A 22,867-nucleotide genomic window follows, 5' to 3' on the forward strand; every position below is an offset into this window, starting at 1 on the left:
TTTCTAAAGAGCTGCTTTCGTTTGATTTTATGGTTCAGTCAGCGGGTCTGACGGAACCTGAATGCACCACGGGTTAGTTTCTGCTTTCAAACCTACTTTATAACCCATTCAAACTTTTTCCAGAGTTCAGCCAAGGCTGGTTCCCTTCCTGCGAAAGGAACACACATTTTTACTATGTGCCGTGAACGCAGCCTGGCCTGCTCACCTGTGTGGGCGTAGTAGATGTGACCCTGCAAGACGTCCTGCTGGGAGAACTTGTCCACAGTCACGCCGGCTCGCTGCAGCTCTCCCCTACTCGGTCTCCGGGCGAGCATGTAGGTCAGCGCGGAGTCGTCGCTGTCCCGGTCAGTGGCCAACAGGTGGTCCACCGTCACCTGGACACGCCCCCCTTCCGCGCAGCTAAGCCCCCCTTGCAGACGCCCACCCAGCTGAGGAGGCTCGTCATTCATCGGCAGCACCTGAGGACGGGGGGTGTTTTACATTTTGTTTTTATTAACCAGCTAAAAGTCCCGGCTGTGTTTGGTCTCTTTTATACACATAGTCATCGCTCTGGTTTCTCTCCGAGTCTGAACTACAACCAGTGAAAACTCCTCACAGTTCACTGAAACAAGAAACTCTAGAAAGTAAACATTCACCAACATCAACGTCAGCTACATCTGCTGTCCCCTCCCACTCTGCTTGTTCCTCCTCTGCATTTCCCACTGGTTTTGTGTGGGCAGGACTCAATGTTTACAGGTGTGGAGCAACACCTGTAAGCACTGAGCTGATTGCTATAAAAGGTGGTCATGCCCTAACACGCTGACCTCTTCTGGTTTAGGTTGCTGCGTGTCACTTTGCTTTTATCCATAAACTGTCCACTGAGACAGACTGTTGCTGGTTAAACACTCTTTGTCTCCCTGTTTTAACCTGTGAATTTTTTAACTGAAATTTTCCCATTTCGGTTTCTGCTGGTGTCTCAGCATCCCGCCCACAGTAGCACCTGAACTTTTATAATCAGCTTCTTCTTCACTTGTTACATGTCAGTAAAAACCTGTGAGTGCTCAGCAGGTGACACCTTTATTCAGTAGACTCACCTGAACGTGCAGAACGACGTCCACCGAGTTCACACCGTCCGACACCTTGAGACCAACGACGTCCTCAGTGGTCTCAGAGTCATCGTGGATGTACCTGAAACACAGAGACGCTGTCACGCTGACCTGTCACCAGCTTCTCAGTCAAACATCGGTGACATCACCAGCTTCTACAAACACTGATGATGTTTAGAGCCCAAAGAGTTTCTGCTTTTTAAATGGAGACTACTGACCCTCTTATGACATACAATAAGCAAATAAAATAAAATAAACTGGCACAAAATTATTGCCGAATGAAAATATTTTTAAAAGTACAAAAGAAACCGATGAGTCAACGAGTCAAAGTCACGTGTTGACAGAGTCTGCCTCTAATCATCGCATTAACAAAGAAATACCTAATATATAAAATATGAAGCATGAAGTGGGGTTTCAGCTAAAACAAGAATCTGGCCTCCGAGTATAAATATAGTAAAATAGAAAGATTACAGCTGCTAATTATAGAAATACTCATAGTCACCTATGGACAACTGAAAAAAATGATGGATGCCTTAAACATTCAAAAAAGAAGAAACTTTCTGATTTTCGTGAACTTTAAGAACACAAACTGCTGGTTGGTGCGTGACCCGGGGTCCCTGAACACCACACGGTTACAGCCACCGGCTGGTTGGATTTTACGTGACTGGCGTTCTATGCAGGGCGAGGTTTCAGAAGAACACGACAACAGCAAAAACAACAGCGTCACTCACAGGAACAAACTGCAGCGTTTCTATCTGACGTATGTGCTGGAACAAGAAATCATACATCACCTACAAAAGAATGTGATGCGAGCAAAAGCAACAAAACAGTTTTGCAAAACAGGAACAATAATTGGTTTATCTAAACCTTCAGTGGACGTTTAAAACAGAGGCGCAGGTGAAACACTTTAAAGGTGACCTACCTGCACACTCTGAGCTCGTTATTAGAAACATGTTTAATGTGAACGCCCACCACCGGAACAGGAGGTACATGACAGGAAGTGAGGAGAAGAAAAGCTGGCAATAAATCCACTCCGTGCTTTCTGCTCTAAGAAACCAAGACTGACTGCAAACAGTCGACCACAGCACGGTGAGCGGCTTCATTATCACCTGAAAACTTCTGAACCTCTGAAACCGAATCCTCTGAAATCAGAAAAACCCTCCAGCATTACATCACCGGTGAAAACGCGCCCATCTGCTGAAGCAGCGAATAAAACCAGAGAGCTCTCAGCGTGATCGCTGAGCTCAGATCACCACAGCACGTCCAGAACCACCTGACCCGGGTCTCACCTGACGCCCAGCCCTCTCAGGTCCCGCAGGGTGAACCCGCCTCCCTGCTGCAGCGCTCGGCCCCGCAACTCCAGCCGGCCGTGACGAGCCGTGCTCCGAACCTCCACCCTCAGCGCCTCCTCTCGACTGTCTCGGTCCCGGACCAGGAGGTGCTCCTCCGTCACGAAGGCCGCGCCGCCCTCCTCCACCCGCAGCAGATTAGTGAAGGCCTGAGGAGCACAGAGAGGTTCAGTACGACATCCACAGCACAGTCAAACCAGAGGCTCCGCCCATTTGACCTCTGACCTCTGGCGCCTGGTCATCGACAGGGGTAACCGTGATGTTGAAGATGAGGCCGGAGACGGTGTCGCCGTGGTGATCGCTGACTGAGAAGATGAACTGGACGAAGAGTGACTCGGGCCCGATGTCCTCGACCGGCGGCATGAAGGCCACCTTCATGTGGTTCACAGCATGCTAGGAGAAAACAAGAAACTTACATATTAACCCGCAAAAGCACCACCCATGCCAACCTCGCCAGCCACGCCACTCTCCCCACCCCCACCATCCACTCTCCCGCCGCCCCCCCAAGCAGCGACTCCTTCATATGTATTAGAAACAAGCAGGTGCTGCACACCTGAGTGAAGGACTTCAGCACGGGCGCTGTGTGGTCCTTCTTCATGGCGTTGGTGCTGTCGGTGTAGAACAGACGTCCTGCATCCATCAGGCTAAAAACGAATACAAACACGATAGTTAGTTTCTCAGTCACAGGGTCTGCTCTTCCTCCTCTGTCAGAGCTAAGCTGGCGGGCGGGTCCTTACCCAGGATGTAGTGGGCTGAAGCAGGGCTGTGTAATGACATAGGTGAGGTCAGCGTCTGGGTGCTCTCGGTCTGTGAAGTGAAGGTGAGCCTGGGTGATGTAAACCACCTCTGTCTCCTTCACTGTCAGCGAGCGGACGCTGCCAGGAACTTCGACTGGCACCTGGTCCTCCACCGGGAACACGTGCACCACCACCGTCTACACACAGGAAGGAAGAGGTGAGAGGAAGAGGAGGTCTCAGTGCGACATTCAGACTTGTCACTCTCTCAGACCAGAGCCGACTCACGTATGTCTGCGACAGGTTGGGCGGCCGGTGGCTGTCAGACAGCGTGAAGTCGAAGGCGTCCTCAAACTGCTCGTCCCCTGAGTGCTGGTAGAAGATCTGACCCTGGATCAGGTCCCTCTGCAGGAAGCTGTCCACCGGTGACCCTGCAGGGAGAGCACAGAAGAGCTCAGAGACCAGCAGTGCAGGAACATGATGGTTTACAGCAGAGAGCTGCAGGATTGAGCCCTCTCACCCAGATATCAGCATTTTCACCCCATCATAGATTATTTCTGAATGCATTTGTGGTTCAGTGAGTAAAGCTGAGTGTCCCCCAGGAGCTCAGTGGTTTGACCCCAAGTCATGTGACTGTAGTGTACGTTTACCTTTACCCTTCAAAACCATTAAATTCAACACAAATTGAGTATCACAAACATTTATTTACCACAGAGGTGATTCTGGTCATTGAGGTCAGTATCAGCTGATAATCAGCTGACCTATCAGAGCGAGTTTGGATTGGCTGATTCTTCTGGGTGGGAGAGTCCCAGAGTTAGACACGCCCACATCGCCTCTCTGATTATTACGTCTAAATACCCGCCCTCACCTGTCTCATGGGCGGATGTCTTTCTGACCAGGTGCCCGGCCCGGGGGGCGGAGACTATCTGATAAAAGATGTAGTCGTCGCTGGAGTCAAGGTCGGAGGCCAGCAGCATGAACTCCTCAAGCCGCACGGCCCCACCCTCCTGCACCTCCACTGCCACATTGTTGATGAGGAAGGGTGGAGAGTCGTCCTTGGGAAGGATGTTGATGGGGAACTTGTGCCGGACGCTGTGACGACCGTCGCTGATGCGGAAGACCACGTGGTCGCGGGTGGAGTCGCTGTCGGAGTGGTGGTAGACGACCGTGCCCTCCTTCAGGTCCCGCACGCGGAACATAAACGCCTTCCCGCCTGGAAACACAACGCAAAAATTACATGACTCAAAGGGAAAGATCTTTCATTCTTTTCCACTAAACAACAGTGAGTCCTCACTGTTCCCACAGCTTCAGACGTCTGCTTTCTAAAATAAAAAGGCCTCAAATCCTCACCTCTGAGAAGCCTGACAGATCAAAACACCTTCGATTCCAGCCAGCGGGTTCAGAGTGATGACAAGATTTAAAACATTAGAGACTGAAAGGTCGGCCGCCTCCTTCCAGCCACTCAAAGCGTCTCACTGGCAGCTGAAAGGATGTTTTTATTTGATCATAAATGATATGTGATCCTCTCAAACTGGACCTTCAGTCTCACTGAGGAGGAACTTCAGTCAGTAACTTTGTTCTTCACACTCACTGCAGACTTTTGTCTGTATGACTAAGGTCACGTTCAGATCTTATATTTAATGAGACAAAACCTCATTTGTACATTTAAACATAAAACTCTTGACTGTGATGATGACTGTTTTAATCAGCTGGGGGCAGATTCACGACGACATCAGTCAACACAAAGACCGAAAACCATCTGCTGAAGGCTTCACCTCAGCGACAGCACAAACACACTGAGGCCACTTGCTCTCTGTGCCTCTTCACAAACTCCTGGCAGGATTTTTTTTTAATGCTGAAAGAAGTTTTTGCAACACTGTTTGGACTGAATAAAAATGAAAGCACTCCCTCTTTAACCTGACTTATAATTCAGAAAAGTAAAACGAGGCTGTAGACTCTGTTTTAAGCACTGCACATAATATTTCTGACCCTTCACCATTTATTGTTACATTGCTATTATTTATTGTCTTCACAAGCGTCGTGTTTTTAAAGAGTAAATAGCCTCCATATTGACTGATTATTGATTTTTTTGATGGGATCTTCCGGCTGCTGCCAGGTTTCACAGTAAATCTTCATGCTGACTTATAAACTGAAACAGATTGAATGTTTCCACGGAGTGACGCGTCAGGAGCGCATCGTGTCGTACTCGGGATGAACGTGTGGCGAGCGTCTGCTTCTGTCACAGAGCGGCGGGATGCTGTTTGTCTCTCGTCGGGCCGAACATGAAAAACTTCGGTGTCCTACATTAATGAAACGTCGGCCGCGTCCATCTGTCAGCTCTCTGCCGCTGGCTGGCCCTCCTCGCGCTCTACAACATGCTGATGGCCCAGCGTCACGTGACCGTGGCCTACCGGAGGACACGTGTTGTCGGTGGCCGGTTTCCAGCCAAAGCTTCGCACTTTGATTCAATTACCGTCTCCAACACGTGCGCTGCTTTCCTCCCATTGTCACTTGGAAATAACAAGTTTGTGTTGGCGCCTGGAGGCACAGCGAGGCGCTGGCTCGGTCTGCGCCGTGAACACCGGTGGGCTACAACATGGCGTCCTTCCCGGCGGCCGCCCGGCTGCCAGGGCGGGGGCTTCCTGTCTCCCTGCGAGTGCCAGAGAGACAGAAGGGCAAGGTCAGCAGACAGATTGAGAGACGAGCGGTCGCAAGCCCGAACCTCATTAGCAACTTTACCAAGGGGAACCGGCTCGCGGTCCAAGTGATGGAAACAACTTGGTAATTGGGCCCAAAGGTGGCGTTGGGCAGCCGGCCCACGAAGGGAGAAACGGGACGCGTGTGTATGTGTGTGTGTGTGTGTGTGTGTGTGTGTTAGGGACAGGCAGCCATCCATTTGGCTGAAGGCGTTGGAGCGAGCCCGTCCCCACGCTGCAGCCGCCGCCCTCCAGTCGCAGCACCGAGGGTCAGCGGCGTCCTCAGAGACGCAGCTCCACTGCAGCTTCCTGCGCGGACGCGGTGCCAAACTTCAGCCCAAACCGACGGGATGAAATGATGCAGGAGCAGGTGCTGCAGGAGGGGGAGGAAGCTGCCTGGTGGGACCAAAGTTTCAACAAGCATCCAACTTATTTTGCTGCGTGTTAGAGACGTTCTTCCCTCTGCAGGTTTCTGCGCTTTGACGGAGGATGCAGACATGAGGAGCAGCTGCGACTCCGTCGACGAAGCAAACACAGGTTCTTGCTGTTGTGAAGTTTGTGGTTTGAAGCCTGACAGAAGAACAGCGAGCAAGTTTAACCCCTGCTCTTCTTCCAGCCTGACCTCACTGTAGCTTTTCTGTGTGACCCCAATCTGTAAATCTGAGGAAACCGCTGCCCGACCCGAGTGTGAACACGTGGTAGGAGGCTTCCTCAGAGCAGAGGTCTGAACGTCACACGCTGGATGGAGAATTGTTGTGGATCATTTTCTGCATCCGCTTACACGACACGAGTTTTTGTCCCAAACACAGTGAAAAAATTAAACAACCAATAAAAACCAAAACACATATCTCTTTCAATAAAGTAAAAAGTAGGACAAAACCAAAATCTTAAAAAGGTAAAAACTTTGAGGAGCTGAAGAATAAAGAAAAAAATATGTATAAAAGTGGTTAATAATTTAAAATCTTCTCTTCTGTTCTTTTTGCGACAGTGACGATCCGATTCATTTCAGTCTGATTAAATGTGTTTATGTTAGTAATAATTCATTTATTGTAATTCATAAACTCATTATTTTTGTTTCCATGGTTTCATTTATTTCTGTGAACTTTGACAGCTGGGACAAAAAATGATGATGTGATTATACCAAATTATTTTTGCCTCCACCTTTTTTAATTCCTGTTTATGGATGTAAGTCAGTGGATACGGCAGCGCGCTGATGAAAAATCATGTTCAGGAAATAAAAATGAAACTTTTCCAGGGAAATGGGAAAAAAAGAGCAGAAATATTGTGACTTTATTTGAAAAGCTGGCGTGATAGCGTGATGTCACAGCAGCTCAGGTGAGGACTGCAGCTGAATCACTGATTAAACCTCACAAACGAGCGGAAGATGAGGCGAGCACAAAAGCAGCCATGAAAGGTTAACTCCAGCCCGCCTGAAGCCCTCGGGGTGCCCGCCACCTCCTCCCCCTCCGAGCTGGTAGCATGAAAACCTGTTTGGGGACAGTGCATCTGCTCCCTGTGCACGGCGCCATGAAATGGCAGAAGTCGCTCCAATCTGCTCTGTCCCGATGCCGTTCAGACAAAGAGGCGGCCTCGCCGAGCGGCGGGCTGGAAGTGGACGGAGAGGCAGGCAGCGGCGGCCCCTGGCGAAGTGGCCCTGGCCCCATTTTACACCTGATTAGGAAACACATGCAGGACCGTGAGACATATGCTTCCCCTGCCACACGGCGGTCCCTGACGGACACGCAGCACATGGAGCTAAAAGGGCGGAAAAGGCCAGACGCCGATTTGCAGAAGTCCCAGGCGACCGAGCAGCATACCAGCGAGGGAGTCGAGGACGGAGGGACGAGGCAAGGCGGCGGTGCCGAGGGGCTTCCCGAAACTCGTCGAAGACATCTTCTATACTTTCTGTCTATTCGGCGTTTATCGTTGGTCTTGATGATGATTTCTAACAGACGTAATATAAATACTCATGGATCATAATTTATATATAACAAGATTTAAACTCAAAATACAGAAGATAAAAAGTAAATTAAGCGCAAATAAATAAACCATTAAATTTAAAATGGAACATAAATCCTTGAAACTTTAGTTTTTTTAACACACTTTTTATTCGATGTAAATAAATAAAAATAAAAATATATATAATTTTAGTAAAAATTATTATAATATATATATATATATAATTAAAATTTTAAGGTGTTTAAAAAATATTTTGTCATGGCCAGAGGTGGGTAGTAACTAATTATATTTACTCAGTTACATTTACTTGAGTAACTTTTTGTTAACTGTACTTTTTTACTTTTACTTGAGTAATATTATTATTATGAAGTATCACTACTCTTACTTGAGAAAAATTTCCGGGTAATCGACTCAGTGTGAGTAACTTCAGTGAATGAATAATAAGCATGTTTTAACCAAAAATGCATGAGACAGACACAAACTTGCAGTTTATGTGAAAGTGAGACTTCTTGTTTGTACATAAGGTTTGTTGTTTTAATGTTATTCTGTCTGCTGAGCCTGTTGTGCCATTTAGAGATGAAGTAAAGTAACAGCATATATTGTCACTGGAAGTACTTTACCCTGTTCTAACATGTACATGCACACACACACACACACACACACACACACACACACACACACACACACACACACACACGTTTTATCTTGAAATAATATTCATTTGGAAAAGTCCTTAGATTTATTATTTTGTAATCATGTTATTTATATTTATTTTTTATTTCAAACACCAAATTTTGGACTAGACTTTATACTTCTGTCTGTCTGATTATCTCACTTTCAAACATAAATCAGATGTTATGATCAGGTACTCAGTACTCAAATAGGCTTTTTGACTAATACTTTTTTACTCTTGAGTAATTTCTTGGACGGCTACTTTTTACTTTTGGTTGAGTAAAACTATGTTGAGGGAGTGCTACTATTACCTTGAGTACCATTTTTGGCTACTCTACCCACCTCTGGCCATGACTCAAGGATTAAAAACTAAAACGATTTTTAATATTTTAATAAATGAAGCACCCCACCATGTTTTCTTTCATCTGCTCAGATCTGATTGGTCAAAAGAACTCAGACTACACACAGAAAGCAGAAGCTTCATGTACAAAAGTCTCACCTACAGATTCAGTTTTGTGGCACATCAAAGTTTTGGTAGCGACTAAAACTGAAAAGCTTGATTAGTCTGAAAGAAAAGAAAGCAAACTGAGGAGAAGATTTTTCTTCACTTTGACTGTTTGATGGAGCATTTACCACCTTAAACCCGACCCCGCCGACCTTTGACCCCTCACCTCTGACGCTGAGCCGCCCGTGCACAGGTCCGTCCACGGCCACCAGGTAAACGGCGTCGATGTTGTCGTTGTCGACTATCTGCAGCTGCTCCCAGGTGATTGGTCGGGACTGACCCTCCAGCAGGTCCAGACCTGAGGTGGCACACATATTCACACGTTACCTCAACGAGTAAAACGCCATGAGACTTTCTCACACCACACAGATGGACGCGGACATACCCACGTTCCAGGAGACTCTGGGAGCGTTCGTTTCCGATGTCCTGATGGAGACGTGGACCACTATGGGCGGGCTGGTCAGATAGGAGCCGTCTATCACCTGAAACTCCACCTGAGCATATGAAAGGGGAACGCAATGACCGAGTCTCTCAGACAGCTCCCTCTCCCTGAGCCTGGTTTTGTTGAAGGTTTCTTCCTGTTAAAAGGGACTTTTTCCTTTCCACTGTCACCGAGAGCTACTCATAGGGAGGTTGATTACAATTAAACTGGCTCAATCCACCAACTTACTAAACTCATAAATGTCATGAGTTACACTTAAGGTCCAGCAAAATAATGTTAATCAGGTGAGGTAACAGCTCAGAGCTACCCACACACACCTGCTTCTGTTTTTGTACAGCCAGTGATGGGAATAACGGCGTTACTAACGGTGTTACTTTTTCCAGTAATGAGTAATCGAACTAATTACTATTTCTATCGTTACAACGCCGTTACTGTTACTAACAAGAAAATGCGGCGCGGTCTCGTTACTATTTTTCAACAGACAGGCTGAAGCTGTGTTCAGCTTACCGCACGTAAGTAATCTGGGCGCTACAGCTTTAAGCAGCTGCGCGCGCTCCCGCAGACGGCAATCACTCTCTAGCAGACAATCACTTTTTGGCACAACACCTGTAGCTAACAATCGCATGAGTGCTGCTGTTTGACTGAGGAAGAATAAAGTAGTCGTGGTAAGCCAATCACACGGTCACTTTAAGATGACAAAGCAACAAGGTGATATATACCAGTTTTTAAATTGTGTGATAGGCCACATAAAACCAGAGTCATGATAAACAATATATAGGTGGCGTTTTTTCGTCACGTTTGACGTCTAAGGACAGCGCTAGCAAGCACTCTATGATTATGATAAAATAAAAACAAAAAACAAAAAACAGCCCGTTCGTGTTGGTAGAAAAATGTACCATGTCGACCAATCAAAAATGATATGGCAACATGATGTTTGGTTGTTTAGGAAGAGGGGGAAGTTGTAGGAGTGACAGCGAGAGAGAGAGTGAGAGATAGACAGAGATAGACAGCACGAGTTTTGAGATGTGAGAGATTTGTAACGTTTAGCGTGTTGTTGTGGATAGTTTTGTGTTGTGTGTCAGAACAATGAGGCGACTGCTGTCTCCAGGTAAAAAACAGGAGGAGTGATACACCTGCTGCTGTCAGACCTGCAGGTATCAGGCTGTGATGTTCTCCTTAATAGTGGACAGAAATTATTTTTTGGGAGTGGCACAAATAATTTGTGTGGCATCTTAGTTAATGCAGAACACCTATGGTTATATAAATAATTTAAAATGCTTATTAAAAAAAGAGGGTAAAAGGTAAAATGGCTGCAAATAACAAAATTTGTGCATATGATTTTAAAATTGCATTTAAAGTTCTGAAATATGATTAAATAAACATGTTTGTGGTTGTTACAGTAAAAAATATAACTTTTTCTACTCAGATTTTATGTTTTTTTGTCTGATTTTAGATCAATTGTGTTAATACAGTATATCAAAATGAAAACATAACTGTAAATTCAGACACGTGAGGTTGTGCTGAAAAGAATGATACCAAACAAGGCAAAGTAAATAGTTTTTAAAGGTGAAATGTAGAGGTCAAATCAAAAGTAGTTAAAAATGGCCCATTATACCCTGGACCCCAGAGCGTTAAACATCTTTTTTAAAATAACACAATAGTTACTTTTCAAGTAATTAATTACTTTTAGAATCTTGTAACTCAGTTACTAATTCAGTTACTTTTTTGAAGAAGCAACTAGTAACTATAATTCATTACCTTTTCAAAGTAACTTGCCCAACACTGTGTACAGCTGACTTGAAGGTGAAGCGTCTCCTAAACCTCCATGTCTCCTTTTTTTGACATAGACATTTTTGAAGGGAACAGAACACTAACACTCAGATCTGGAGCCCCGGCTTAGACCCTCTGAAACATCAGTGTGGGGTGGGTTAGCTCTGGTTAGCTTTGGTGTGCTGTTATGTTAGAACCTGATGCAGCGTTAGCAGCTACAACGTTAGGTTTGATTCCTAGAATAAAAGCCCAGATATCTGCCACATTGCCCTGAAAAAAAGCTGTTTTCTCCAAAATTCCCAGTGTTGGTGCTTCTAACATTGTTCCAACTTTTCTTCAGAAACTGGAAGAACCTTTGGAGCCCCGTTGCGTCTTCAGTACCTCATAGTTCCTGCGGCGCCCCCGGCTGCTGTTGGATGGCTGGTAGGCCACTTTCATCTCGTGAAGGTCCAGCCATGTGAAGGACCGGATGGGCTTGGTGTGGTCGTCCAGGTGTGTGATGTAGCCCTCGGCGGGTGGGACGGTCACGTTGAAGACCAGCTTCTCCTGCGGAGTCTCGTGGTCCTTGGCGTCCAGCGTGGCAGTGGTGAGCGGGGTGAGGATGAACTGGTCCACCTCCAGGATGAAAGAGGCCATGAAGGCAGCCTGCGGGGGCTGGTTCTGCATGGCCCCCTGGATCAGAACCGGCAGCCACACGGCCTGCGACTGCGGGAGGACGAGGACAGGTAAAGTTTAACACACCACGCAGAGATCAACACATGGCGCCACAACTTCTGCTGTTACACTCATGAGAGGTGTTGCGCCACCGTTCACGCGCTAACAAGGAGACAGAAATGCTTTAAAGGAATGCTGGAGGCTTCAAAACCCCACACAACCTCCGCCTGCACATCCGTCCTCATCGCCGAGCTGAGAAGGCGGGATGTCACCTTCTCACTGCCAAAATCTCACCTTCAAACAGCACAGTCTGCACTTTACCAACTTTCTTCCTTTAAAGCAACTCTGAGCCTTGTTTCTGCTTGTTTCCACAGTGCTGTCTGAGCTGTGAGCTCATCTGAAGTTCCTGTACCTCTAGCAGCGCCCTGCTCGCCTGCTCTCTCAGCTCCACCCTGACGGGGACATAGTCGATTTCCGGGGATGGCGGGCTGAGGTGCTGGTACTTGAGGCCGGAGCTCAGGAAGTCATGGCAGCTGGTTTTGAGGAAGCGGACCTCGGTGGTGTCATGCAGACACGGACTGTTTCCCGGGCAGAGCGCCGCCTGTCCGCCTATCAGAGAGGAGAGCCAAGGGTTTTAGACCAATCGGTGAGTGGAAACACCAGACACACACAAACAGATCAACCACAAGCAGCCTGCGTTTCAGTTTATATTTATACTAATGTGTATTTTATATTTAAGCATTTCTCTCAGTTATTTTTAAATTTTCATATTTTTTTTTATACTTTTTGCTTTATTTGTGCTCCACATTGTAAATAAAATGTAATTTATTCAACTTAAAGGTTAAATTATATTTTAGAAACTGTGATGATGCAATAAAACAATGCAAATTTAAAATATTGTACCCTTCCTCTGCGTGGAGTCTTCCTCCCTCACCAGCCGACCCGCGGCGGGGACGCTGGTGTCCGCGGTCATCAGCCTGACGGTGCAGACCAGGTCAGGCGCAGCCCTGATGTTCAGCACCGAGCCGTTGATGGCGTTGGATAAACCGTAGAACTGGGGAACGACCAGCGGAGCGCTGCCGAGTGCCACCACGCCCGAGCCCGAGTCCACCACCCGGACCCTCAGGACCACCGTCTCCACCTGCGTGTCCGAGGATGTGAACCTCCACACAGACACCACATGTCATGTTAAACAGAGCTCCACCCTGGCCCACGAGGTCATCACACATACATCCAAGTTTGAATTAATGTTTAAGCCACGTCTGTAAACGCGCCATAAATCTAACCTGCAGAAATCGTTTTTCTCATCATTCTAAAAACAAAACTGATTTTTTAAATTACTTTTTATTGCTTAAAAAAAGATCTTTTGCATTTGTTTTTTTTCTTCTTTATTTAATCTGGGTCTGTCCTCAGTTCATCCTCTGGAACAAACTGTTTTAGCACCTCCCTCTGTAAGAACGCCTCTTTAAAAGCCCACTTTCCTCTGAATGACAAACTTCAGGAAGCCTGCTGAGGGGCAGCTCTCAGCATTCTAAGCTGTGTTGTGAGTGTTGAGGGGGATCTGGGCTGCTTTCCTCAGGCTCAGAGGGGTTGTTGTTACTGTTTGCAGGATCAGCTAACAGACCATGTCTGTGCCTCCATGACTGGACTAGCACCTGAAATATTATCTGCTGTGTGTCCCAGATTGGCCTCAAACACTCCACCTAGGAGACCTGACCCCCCCCGACCCGCTCTGAGCACTGCAGCCATTTCCAGCTGACCTTCATGGCTCAGAGCACCTCAGGTTAGAAAGACAAGCCAGAAGACATGTTGCAGACCTGTGGATGCTGCTGACTGACCTGTAGACTCTGAGCATCACCGCGTCCTCGTCCAGCAGAGGGCTGCCATCGTGGACGTACTTCACCTCATCCTCCAGGAAGCTGCAGTCAAACACCTGCAGAGCGCACAGAGCAGAGCACCTGTAACTCCTCTGAACGGCTGCCGTACGGCACCACCTGTTCCACCCTCACCTGTGGGCTCAGCCTCCCGACCCTCTGAGTCATGGGCTCGTTCATCACCACCTCCACCTTACAGTCGGCGCTCGGGTCCACGCTGATCTGAAGCTCCGCCCTCGTAATGAAAACTGAGCGCCCTCTGCTGACCTCCACGGCAGAGTTCACCACAACCAGAGTCCGAGGGCAAACACCCGTCACCGCAAGCAGCAGCAGGGACACGAGGACGGCAGCCATGCTGGGGGCAGGGTCACCGGTTTCAGTAGTTCAGGTGAAGCAATGCTGACGGAGAATAAATCTGTCCGAGGTTTCAGAGGTTCCCACTCAGTCCGCCCACATCGTCCTCAACTCCTCGTCTTTAGGCTGAAGGAGGAAAACAGGAAAACCTTACATCGTATTTCAGCGTCACTTGACTGAATTAATGGATGATGGAACAGAGCGAATCATATTTTAGAACTGGTTGGCTAATGCTAACATTGGACCATCTACAGAGAGGATTGGATATGAACCATATCCAATCAGAGAGCACAGAGTGAGACAGTGTGCAGGAGCACTGCCTGATACTGTAATGTCCTCATTTGCAGTTTACACTGCAAATTGTCAATCTTAAATAACTGCAGCTGTCATGCAAATGAGCTGTCAAAGAGTCTTCATCTGACACAACATGCCACAGAAGCACCGACAACATGTCAGCCGACCCTGAGCTTATTTCAGGCAGGTATAAATACAGGTGTGCATTTACATTTTGGTTTGCCCTTCAGTGTGCTGTGGGTGCTTTGAACACCACCTGTCTATGAAACCGAAGACTCCAGCCTCTCCTGCAGGAAATACTGCACACAAAGAGGCAGGGAGCTGCTGCAGAACAACAGAGTCTTTCTTCTTCTGTGGTTTTCTTTGTGTGTCCTCCACAGGTCAGTTTTCTGCATGAAAACGGCTCAACGCAGATCAAACTAAAGCAGATTTAATAATGTCTGACTCCAACAGAGACAGATGTAATCCTGACTCTGACCTCTTCCAACACAAACACTGAACCCAGCAGACCAGAATACTTACAGCAGATACTCCAGAGCAGCTCCAACCCTCCTCCACGGTTCCCTCTGAATCCCTGCAACTGCCCCTCTGCCACATGAAAAGTCCTCTAAATCCTTCAGACAAAAACAAAAAAACACTCCCAGCATGCAGCTGGCCAGCCCAGCTTCTTCCCCCACTGCCCCACACTCCCAGCCGGAAACTGCTTTCACCCTCCATTTCACTCCCAACCAAAACTGTCTGCAGGAAACGACAGGTTAATCTGCATGACCCCGCAGAGGTGCTGGACGGGCCGGGGGAAGGGGGAGAAGGAAGGAGGAGGTGAGGAGGTGATGGGGTGTTTTCAGGATCAAAGCAGAGAGCTGGCGGGCCGCTTCCCATCCAGCCAGATGAGTGTGGGTTCATTAGTTTGAGGTTGGAAGGAAACAGAAGCTACAACGAACTGCAGTCCCTCTGAAGTCCAGCAGATCAGCAGTGAGTCAGTCCCCATAGACTCCCATGATCATACATTAGAGCAGAAACAAACACGTTTAACAGCCTTATTTTATAAGTTACCTGTTTAAGTTGTACTAAATCTTAAATTAGGATTATTAGAGGCGTGGCCTCTTTGACTGACAGGTGGATGTGGACACGGGTGGCTGTACCTGCTAGCTGTCTGCTAGGCTTCACCTGAGCTGGACCTCTGGACTGTGTTTGTTCTGTTTGAGCCTTTTAGAGCATTTTTAATGTCAATGAGATTTTTTTAACTGGATATAGGATAAAGGATGCAGAAAACTGACTGCAGCTTCTCCCTTGTGACAGGAATGTTTGTGGTTCAAGATGACTGGATATCATTCATGAGGGATACATTTGACATATGTTTCACATAATATAGACCAACAAGTTATTTATAACAGTTCAAACAAATTTAAATAACGCTAATCACTTTTTGGCATGACACCGGTCAGCAGTCTACACACGGCTCATTGGCACTTTGGCAATTGACCCAAATCCCGCAGCAGCAGATGGACGGATGGATCCTCTCAGATGCTGTCTGCCTGAAGTTTGAACAGTTCAACCCTCATCCTCCATCTTCTCTGAACTGACGTGTTTAGATTTGCCCGAATCCCATTCTCACAGACACCTGGACGTTAAACTGTAGTGGACGGGGTGTCTCTCTCTTACTTTAGTTAACAGTTGCTTATTTGGAATGTTAAGCCTGCATAAATTAAAAAATACTGGTCAAAATCATGTTTAATCGCAGTCCTGGTGATTTTCATCAACACCTCTTTGGTGGGCACCAGAATTTTAGAAAAAACACTTGATAGGCGGCACCATTCACCCAAATCTGTAATGACTGGAAAAGTAGACGTACAGAGACTGACATGTTTTGTAAGGATGCCGGGTTTTTACATATACGTACACAAAGGTACTGTCACTTCTGCCACCAGCTAAGCTCCACTAACAAAACATGTCATCACTTATAGGCATTAAAGAGCTGAACTGAGTCGTGCTTCAGGTGAATGTCTGTCTGCATTGCTGCTTCCTGCTGCACCAACACAGCTGACAAAGTTTCATCCTGAGCCTGCAAAGCCCTATGACTCGCTGTGTGAGGTTTTTCTTTTTTTAAAGGAGGAGGAAGCCAAAAGGAGAAAAGGGTGAGAGAATAACGAAGGAAAATCCTTTAATCTGCACGAGTCGGTTGGAGATGAGGGAGCTGGCACCTACCTGCAGCTGCAGGAGCTCCACACTTGTCTTCTTCACCTTCTGCACACGCTCACAGGAATGCTGTGACACAAACAACACAAACATCCACCGCGCGCCGTCAGTAACCCTGACACATCCGGCATCTGAGGGGAGCAGAGGGGGAAAACTGAGATAAGGAAAACAAGGCGAGCACAGTCGTTCTACAGCCAGAGAGAGAGAGCAGACAGGAAGCGTGCTGAGAAGTTTCCAGGACTTTTAGTTTTACTGCCCCCGTCTGTTTACCCCCTCTGTGTGCCTGACTCAGCTCCACCTTCTGCTCTCAGTCCTGAACCACATCAGAGCCCTGAGTCCCAAACACGCCTCTGATCCTCATCAGGAATACCAAACATTTCACTCACAGATCTGAGTCCAGACAGTGAACTGTATCTGTACACTTAGAAAACTGAGAAACGCGTCAGTGTAAACGTTTTAAACGTTAAATTGAACCTTCTGGCAGGACGAGTGGAACCAGGAAGGAACGAGCAGCAAAGCTCCACAAAGTTCAGACAATAAACTCCCAAAAGCAGCGAGAAGGTTTCTGGTTTCTCCACCAAACCCATGAAGGCTGAGGATGATTTCAAATATATGAGGCCAACTTTCTTCTGATTGGCTGCTCATTACAAACCGCAGGTGGGTGGGTCTTACATCCCTTCTGTGACATCCCACAGAGCCACTAGTAGAAAAAAAAAAAACTGTGTGAAGTCTAAACTTTCAGAGAATAAAGAAAAGGCAGAACCTTAAGTTCCTACAGCAACTTAAACTGTTATTGTTAATATCACTGAAGCTCCTTATATATAAATTAGACCTGTGAGGATCTTTCTGGTTCACATGGCTCTTGCTTCATATGAAGTAGGAAGACTCAGATGACGATCAAGTCAGAGCCGTGTGAACGTGATTTGATTTCAGACATGTTGTTCAGCTCTGCCGTGTGAGGCTTTTAAGACCACCAGCAGATCCAGCTGTGAATCATCACTGACGGCGTGTTTAATCAGAGGAACCCTGCTAACAGCTGTTTCTCCATCACAGCTGCAGCTCAGCTGAGCACAAACACTGGAAATGAAGGGAAACTGTTAGCATAAAGACAGAAAGGCATCTTTCGAGAACTCGCGTTTGCGTCTTTTTAAAACTAAGCTGGTATAAACGAACGTTGCCACAGAGCCGCTGATGGCCTCACAGCTCTGTTATCCTCGTTAACTCCCAGGTTACCCTGATCTCTGCTCTCTGATGGCTTCTGCAGCTGCCAGAGGAGAAAATCTGCCTTAATGGAAGAACCAGCAGCAGAAGATCAGCTGACTCAGCAGAAACAGTTTCATTCAGGCAGTAAACTCTTACCGTGCAGCTGCTCACAGCCAGCAGTGCTGCCTGTAACATTCAGTCTGAGCTCAGCTGAGAGTCTCCCTCCATTCCAGCATTACTAAACCCAAAGCAACAAACTGGAGGCAAGAGTCAAACACCACCACAGTGTGTGTCTGTGTGTTTTTCTACATGAACAAATCTTAATCAATGCATCCAAACTTTGGCGTCTCTGCCACACAGAGGCTTTCCTGCAGGTTTTCACGGTTCATTATGACTTCACTGTCTCTGGCTCCTCCCACCACAGCTGCAGTAAACAAACGCTGAGTATTCTGACCTCCGTCTTTACCACCATAACAAGTCCATTCCTCTGACATCACATAACTCAAACTGTCCTCAGTCTCTGTTGTGCAGTGACGTGATTGGTTCCTACATTTCCCTGTTCAGCAGTTGACTGGATGTTTGGTGGCAGCGAGTGAGAACATGTCTCGCCATTTTTGCCGTTACCAGATTACAGGTTTCTGTTTGGGATTCAATGAGTGTCTCAGGCTCCCTGATAACATCTCTGCTGCAGAGAAAGTCTTTTTCATCAGCTAATTAACATTTTGATGGAAATTGGATTGGAAATTTTCTAAACTCCATCCAGCGATCAGCATCTCTGCTGGGAAGAGTTTCAGATTTGGGACAAATGATCCCACTGACTGAGGGAGGAGGGAGGAGGAGGTCAGCATGTTCTTGTTCATAAGGAAAATCACGTCAGCTCAGGTTCAGTTTAAAGTGCAAGAAATTTAACATGAAGGGAGAAGGCCCGACGGGTTTGATGAAGCCGGCAGACTGAACGTACAAACTGTTTGGAAACTGAGGAGCTGTGATGAAGAATCATGAAATGGTTCACGGGGTCAGCAGGAGCGTTGACAAGGTCGTGTCCTCCCCATTCCTGTTCGGATCTCCGTCTAAAGCTCGTGCCAACAGCATTTAAACACCTGTTGGGAAGCAGCAGCGGCTCGGCCGGAATAGTGAAACCGTCCCAGAGGGAGGAAACAGACCTGCTGAGGGTTTTTTACTTTAGTGGGATGAGCTGATGACTCTGTCACAGCTGATTGGATGAGGTCAGAGAGCACCAGTCTTCATCAGGCTCGAACATGAGGAGTAGCAGTGAGGGGCGGTAGTGAGTCCTGCCTCTGATTGGTTGGAACAGAGGTGAGTCATGCAGAGTCCAAAAATTGTTAATTTCTGAACCAGAGCAGACACACAAACCACTGTCAGGTAATTTTTCTGTGGTACAGAGGCCCAGAGCTGACAAGAGTCAATTCAAGTGGCTTTATTGTCATTCCAACCATGTGCAGTGGTACAGTACACAGTGAAGCGAGACAGCGTTCCTCCAAGACCTTGGTGCTACATAGGGCTGTTCGATATAACGATATATATCGGATGACGATAGAAAAACGTCTATCGTTTCATTTTACGCTATCGTTTGTTTCGTGGTGTCGCAAAATAAACTGTTTACGGCAATAGTTTTTCATTATTTTGAGGGTCACTGTAGTGGCTATATTAATCAAATCAAATCAAATCAAATCAAAGTTTATTTATATAGCACATTTCAAGACCGAAGTACACCAAAGTGCTTTCCATAAGATCATAGTACAGATAAAATCAAGTATAATAAAATTATAAATATGAAAATACAATAAAATAGTTACATAATCCATAATTAATTTCCTAAAGTTCTCTCTTTCTCTTATATTTAATATAACCACACTACAGACGGACAAGCGCTTGTTTTTATGCGTTGTCGTTAGCAACAACGACGGTAAAACCACCTCGTGTCCGCTTGTTTATTTTCCACATAAACCTTTCACAATAAAGCTCAAGATCCTGTTGAGACTTTTCAAAATAAACTGAATCACGTGAAAGATGCAGAGTATTTACGGATGAGAAGCAAAAAAGAGCCGTCAGGTGCTAAAAAATAAACCTTAGACTCAAATGTTAGAACAGGCTTTTCCCCGCAGCACGCTGTGTAATAAATACTCACAAAGAAAACGGCGGCAGTTACAACCTATGTCTAAAAATGTATCGTTTCATGCATCACTTAAAACACTCGACTCCAGGTACGCGACGCCCAGCTGGAAACACTTCACGCAAGTCGAGCTGCCCGACATTCACAGAATTTACAGAAAATGTTACATTTTTGTGATTTATATCGTTATCGGACGATAGATGTCTTAATATCGGGATATGAGATTTTGGTCATATCGCACAGCCCTAGTGCTACATATAACAAATAATCAATACAGGACTACATAAAGTGCAAGTGTGCAAAAATTGCAACAAAACAAAACAAAGACAGAACAGAAAGATACAGGCAGAACAGTGCAATATAAATCTGCAACAATGACAGTGGGTTGTGCAAAAAGTTACGTGATGTATGAAGGTGTGCGTGTGTGTGTGTGCGTGTGTGTGTGAGAGAGAGAGATTGTGCAGATAAATGCTTGGTAGGTCTGTTAAAAAATGGATCCAGTGATCAGAAGCTAACGTAAATGTGGAACTAAACAGGAAAAGGAAGTAAATGCAAAAAATAAAAATAGAAAAAAATCAAATACACTTGTTTAAATAATACATGTAAATGCAGAACTTAATAAAAACCAACCATCCAACTCAACAGAAATAAAACTGCAAAAATGTATGAATAAAAACTGTGGAAAGGTTCAGATTAAGCTGTTTCTGACTCTCGGGTAGTTATGGCCGTCACGTTTGGACCCCCGTACCTGAGTGAGGCGCTGCTGTGCATTTTTTCAGAGTTCAGAATAGAAACGTGATTTCTGAACATGTTTCTTTTTCATGCTGTGTGTAGAGTTTAAACCTGAAGAGTGATCTCTCCGAAACCGTCAGCCCCCCGTCCCCCCCAGGCCGTGCACACGTCCTTGCCGCAGCCTCAGAAAGTGGCGGTGAAGTTGAAGCGTGTCTGTCACATGGGTTTATGTTCATTCAGAGGCTTCGCTGCCAGAAACGCACTGACTTCCAGTCCGCTGTCCGGCGCTCTCTGATCACTTTTGACTGCTACCCTTTTGCGTGGTGACTTCAGAGGCTGCCATGGCATTTGGCCCCGTGCCCACCCCCCCTTGGCCCCAGGGCCCCTGTCAGCCTGACGCCGTGACTCCTCCACCGCCTGAGATTAATTTCCCTTCCTCGCTGACCCATAATTAAACAGGCCGTGTCGCCGAGCAGCAAAGAAGAAGAATTTTCTCTCTGACTTTGCAGGCCTTTAACTTTTCTGCTGCAGCTTCATTGAGGCGCTGAAGAAGCGCCGCTCCAAGTCTGAAGCTGCGGATGTGGAAACGGGGCTGAGCTGCTGGCTCCTCCTACAGCTCCGCTGGCCCAGAAAGTGATTCTGAGTTCAGTGAAGATCAGGTAAGAGCTGTGGTTCCTGCTGAGCCTCTTACAAAGAGAGAGATGAAAGCCGCTCGGGTCTGCAGCGTGCTGGCAGGAGAGCGGCGGGCCGCTGCCAGCGTCATGGCTGTCGTTCAGCTCGATGGCATCGACCCACAGAAAGCCGCCGCTCTGGAGAGACGAGGGGCTCTGTAATAGCAGACTCAGAGCTTCCATCGTGACTGAGCGTGCTCTGTCTGTCAGAGGAAACTCTACTCCACTCATCATCATCATCGGGATGCAGAGAAAGAGAAGGCTCCACTTCCTGTTCTTCCACTTCCTGTCAGTCTAAAGCAGCCGAAATCCCAAGCAGACATAAAGAGGCAAGTTCTGAGATGAACACTGTGGAGTGTCCTTTGACTTTTACAACCTCTGGCAGGGAAACTTTAAGTTGGTTTCTCATAAGCTTTCAAATTTTCTTCTCTTATTTCCTGCAGACCTTTGAACCTGAATCCTCTCTCGGGTTCCCGTTATCGTTTGTCTGCACAGTTATGCCTGTGGGTTTCCTTTCAGCCCTTCCTCCCGTACCTGTGAATACAGCTGATCCTGCAGCCAGAGTCCACAGCTGCAGGCCAGTCCAGACTTCTCATGGCCAAAGGATTCATGATAACATGGATCTGTACAATTTATCAGCAGGAAGAGCAGGTTCGATCCCTGGCTGCTCCAGTCTGCATGCAAGCTGCTCTCTGAGTGTGAATGTTAGATAGAAAGCACTTTGACATAGAAAAAAAAGTGTTTGTGTGAATGAGTCGTGTTGTATATAAAGCCCTGTGAGTGCTGAGGAGAAAGGAGGACCAGTCCATTTAAAGAATCATTTTAACATGTGTGAAAATTTTGCTTTTTTTAGCAAAGAAAATTACTCTTAAAATATGAGCACAGAGCAGAGGAGAGTCTCTGGAACCAGAATTGACCAATTTTATCACATTTTCATATTCATATTTAAGCCATTACTAATATGTTTAAATATCACAGCTATATAACTGCGCACAGTAATGGATCTATCTTTACCTTACTGTCACTGTCACAGGAACCATCAGAAAGTCCAAACACACCACTAGTACAGTGTTTCAGATATTGGGAATCATTACCGTGTGACACATCAAAGGCTGAGAGAAGGAAACATGGCGACGCACCACCTGAGGGACACTGGAGACGACCTGCTGGCCTCGCAGCTTCAGTTGGATCGAGGAGGTTAACATCAGCCCGTCACCTGTCGGGAGTAGCTGGTCAGTGCTAACATGGCGCCATGCTGAAGAAACACGTGGACATTTAAGACTGAGCGACTGAGTCACATGATAAATTAGCAAATAAATCTCGGGCTCGGTCTTCATAACAGATCTCTAAAAAAGCTCCAAATCTGTAATGGGTCAAAGTGTCTGAGCAGGTGCTGAAGGTCGACCCCGACTCACATCACATAAATATTCAGGTGTGATACAAACTGTTTTCACACGGGTTACCAAACACACCACCGTCCCCTCCTAAGCCCCTGAATGTTCTGATGTGGACCCAGAAGCTTTTGGAAAGATTCTTTCCTGTC

General features: G+C 46.6%; 1 protein-coding gene across 6 annotated transcripts in view; it reads right to left on the minus strand.

Annotated features, from left to right (window-relative positions):
* The window catches only part of frem1b (Fras1 related extracellular matrix 1b), a 46,476-nt gene that overhangs the window by 21,450 nt on the left and 2,159 nt on the right, over positions 1-22,867 (minus strand). Inside the window, exons 2-19 of one of the 6 annotated variants that reach the window (XM_025903120.1) lie at positions 22,464-22,540; positions 16,594-16,715; positions 14,911-14,976; positions 13,876-14,220; positions 13,705-13,799; positions 12,770-13,029; positions 12,279-12,475; positions 11,594-11,917; positions 9,386-9,494; positions 9,167-9,298; positions 4,037-4,381; positions 3,457-3,599; positions 3,172-3,368; positions 2,988-3,078; positions 2,660-2,827; positions 2,375-2,583; positions 1,074-1,167; positions 206-458 (exon numbers count right to left, since the gene is read on the minus strand). In XM_025903120.1, coding sequence (XP_025758905.1) covers positions 206-458; positions 1,074-1,167; positions 2,375-2,583; positions 2,660-2,827; positions 2,988-3,078; positions 3,172-3,368; positions 3,457-3,599; positions 4,037-4,381; positions 9,167-9,298; positions 9,386-9,494; positions 11,594-11,917; positions 12,279-12,475; positions 12,770-13,029; positions 13,705-13,799; positions 13,876-14,094 — 2,836 coding nt within the window. In that variant the 5' untranslated portion in view covers positions 14,095-14,220; positions 14,911-14,976; positions 16,594-16,715; positions 22,464-22,540. Of the gene's footprint in view, positions 1-205; positions 459-1,073; positions 1,168-2,374; positions 2,584-2,659; positions 2,828-2,987; positions 3,079-3,171; positions 3,369-3,456; positions 3,600-4,036; positions 4,382-9,166; positions 9,299-9,385; positions 9,495-11,593; positions 11,918-12,278; positions 12,476-12,769; positions 13,030-13,704; positions 13,800-13,875; positions 14,221-14,910; positions 14,977-16,593; positions 16,716-22,418; positions 22,580-22,867 lie in introns of all 6 variants that reach the window. The other 5 variants (XM_005478759.3, XM_013275102.3, XM_013275101.3 and 2 more) reach the window with 5 other exon arrangements.

Source organism: Oreochromis niloticus, linkage group LG23 (genome assembly GCF_001858045.2).
Source record: "Oreochromis niloticus isolate F11D_XX linkage group LG23, O_niloticus_UMD_NMBU, whole genome shotgun sequence".
NCBI lineage: Eukaryota > Metazoa > Chordata > Actinopteri > Cichliformes > Cichlidae > Oreochromis > Oreochromis niloticus.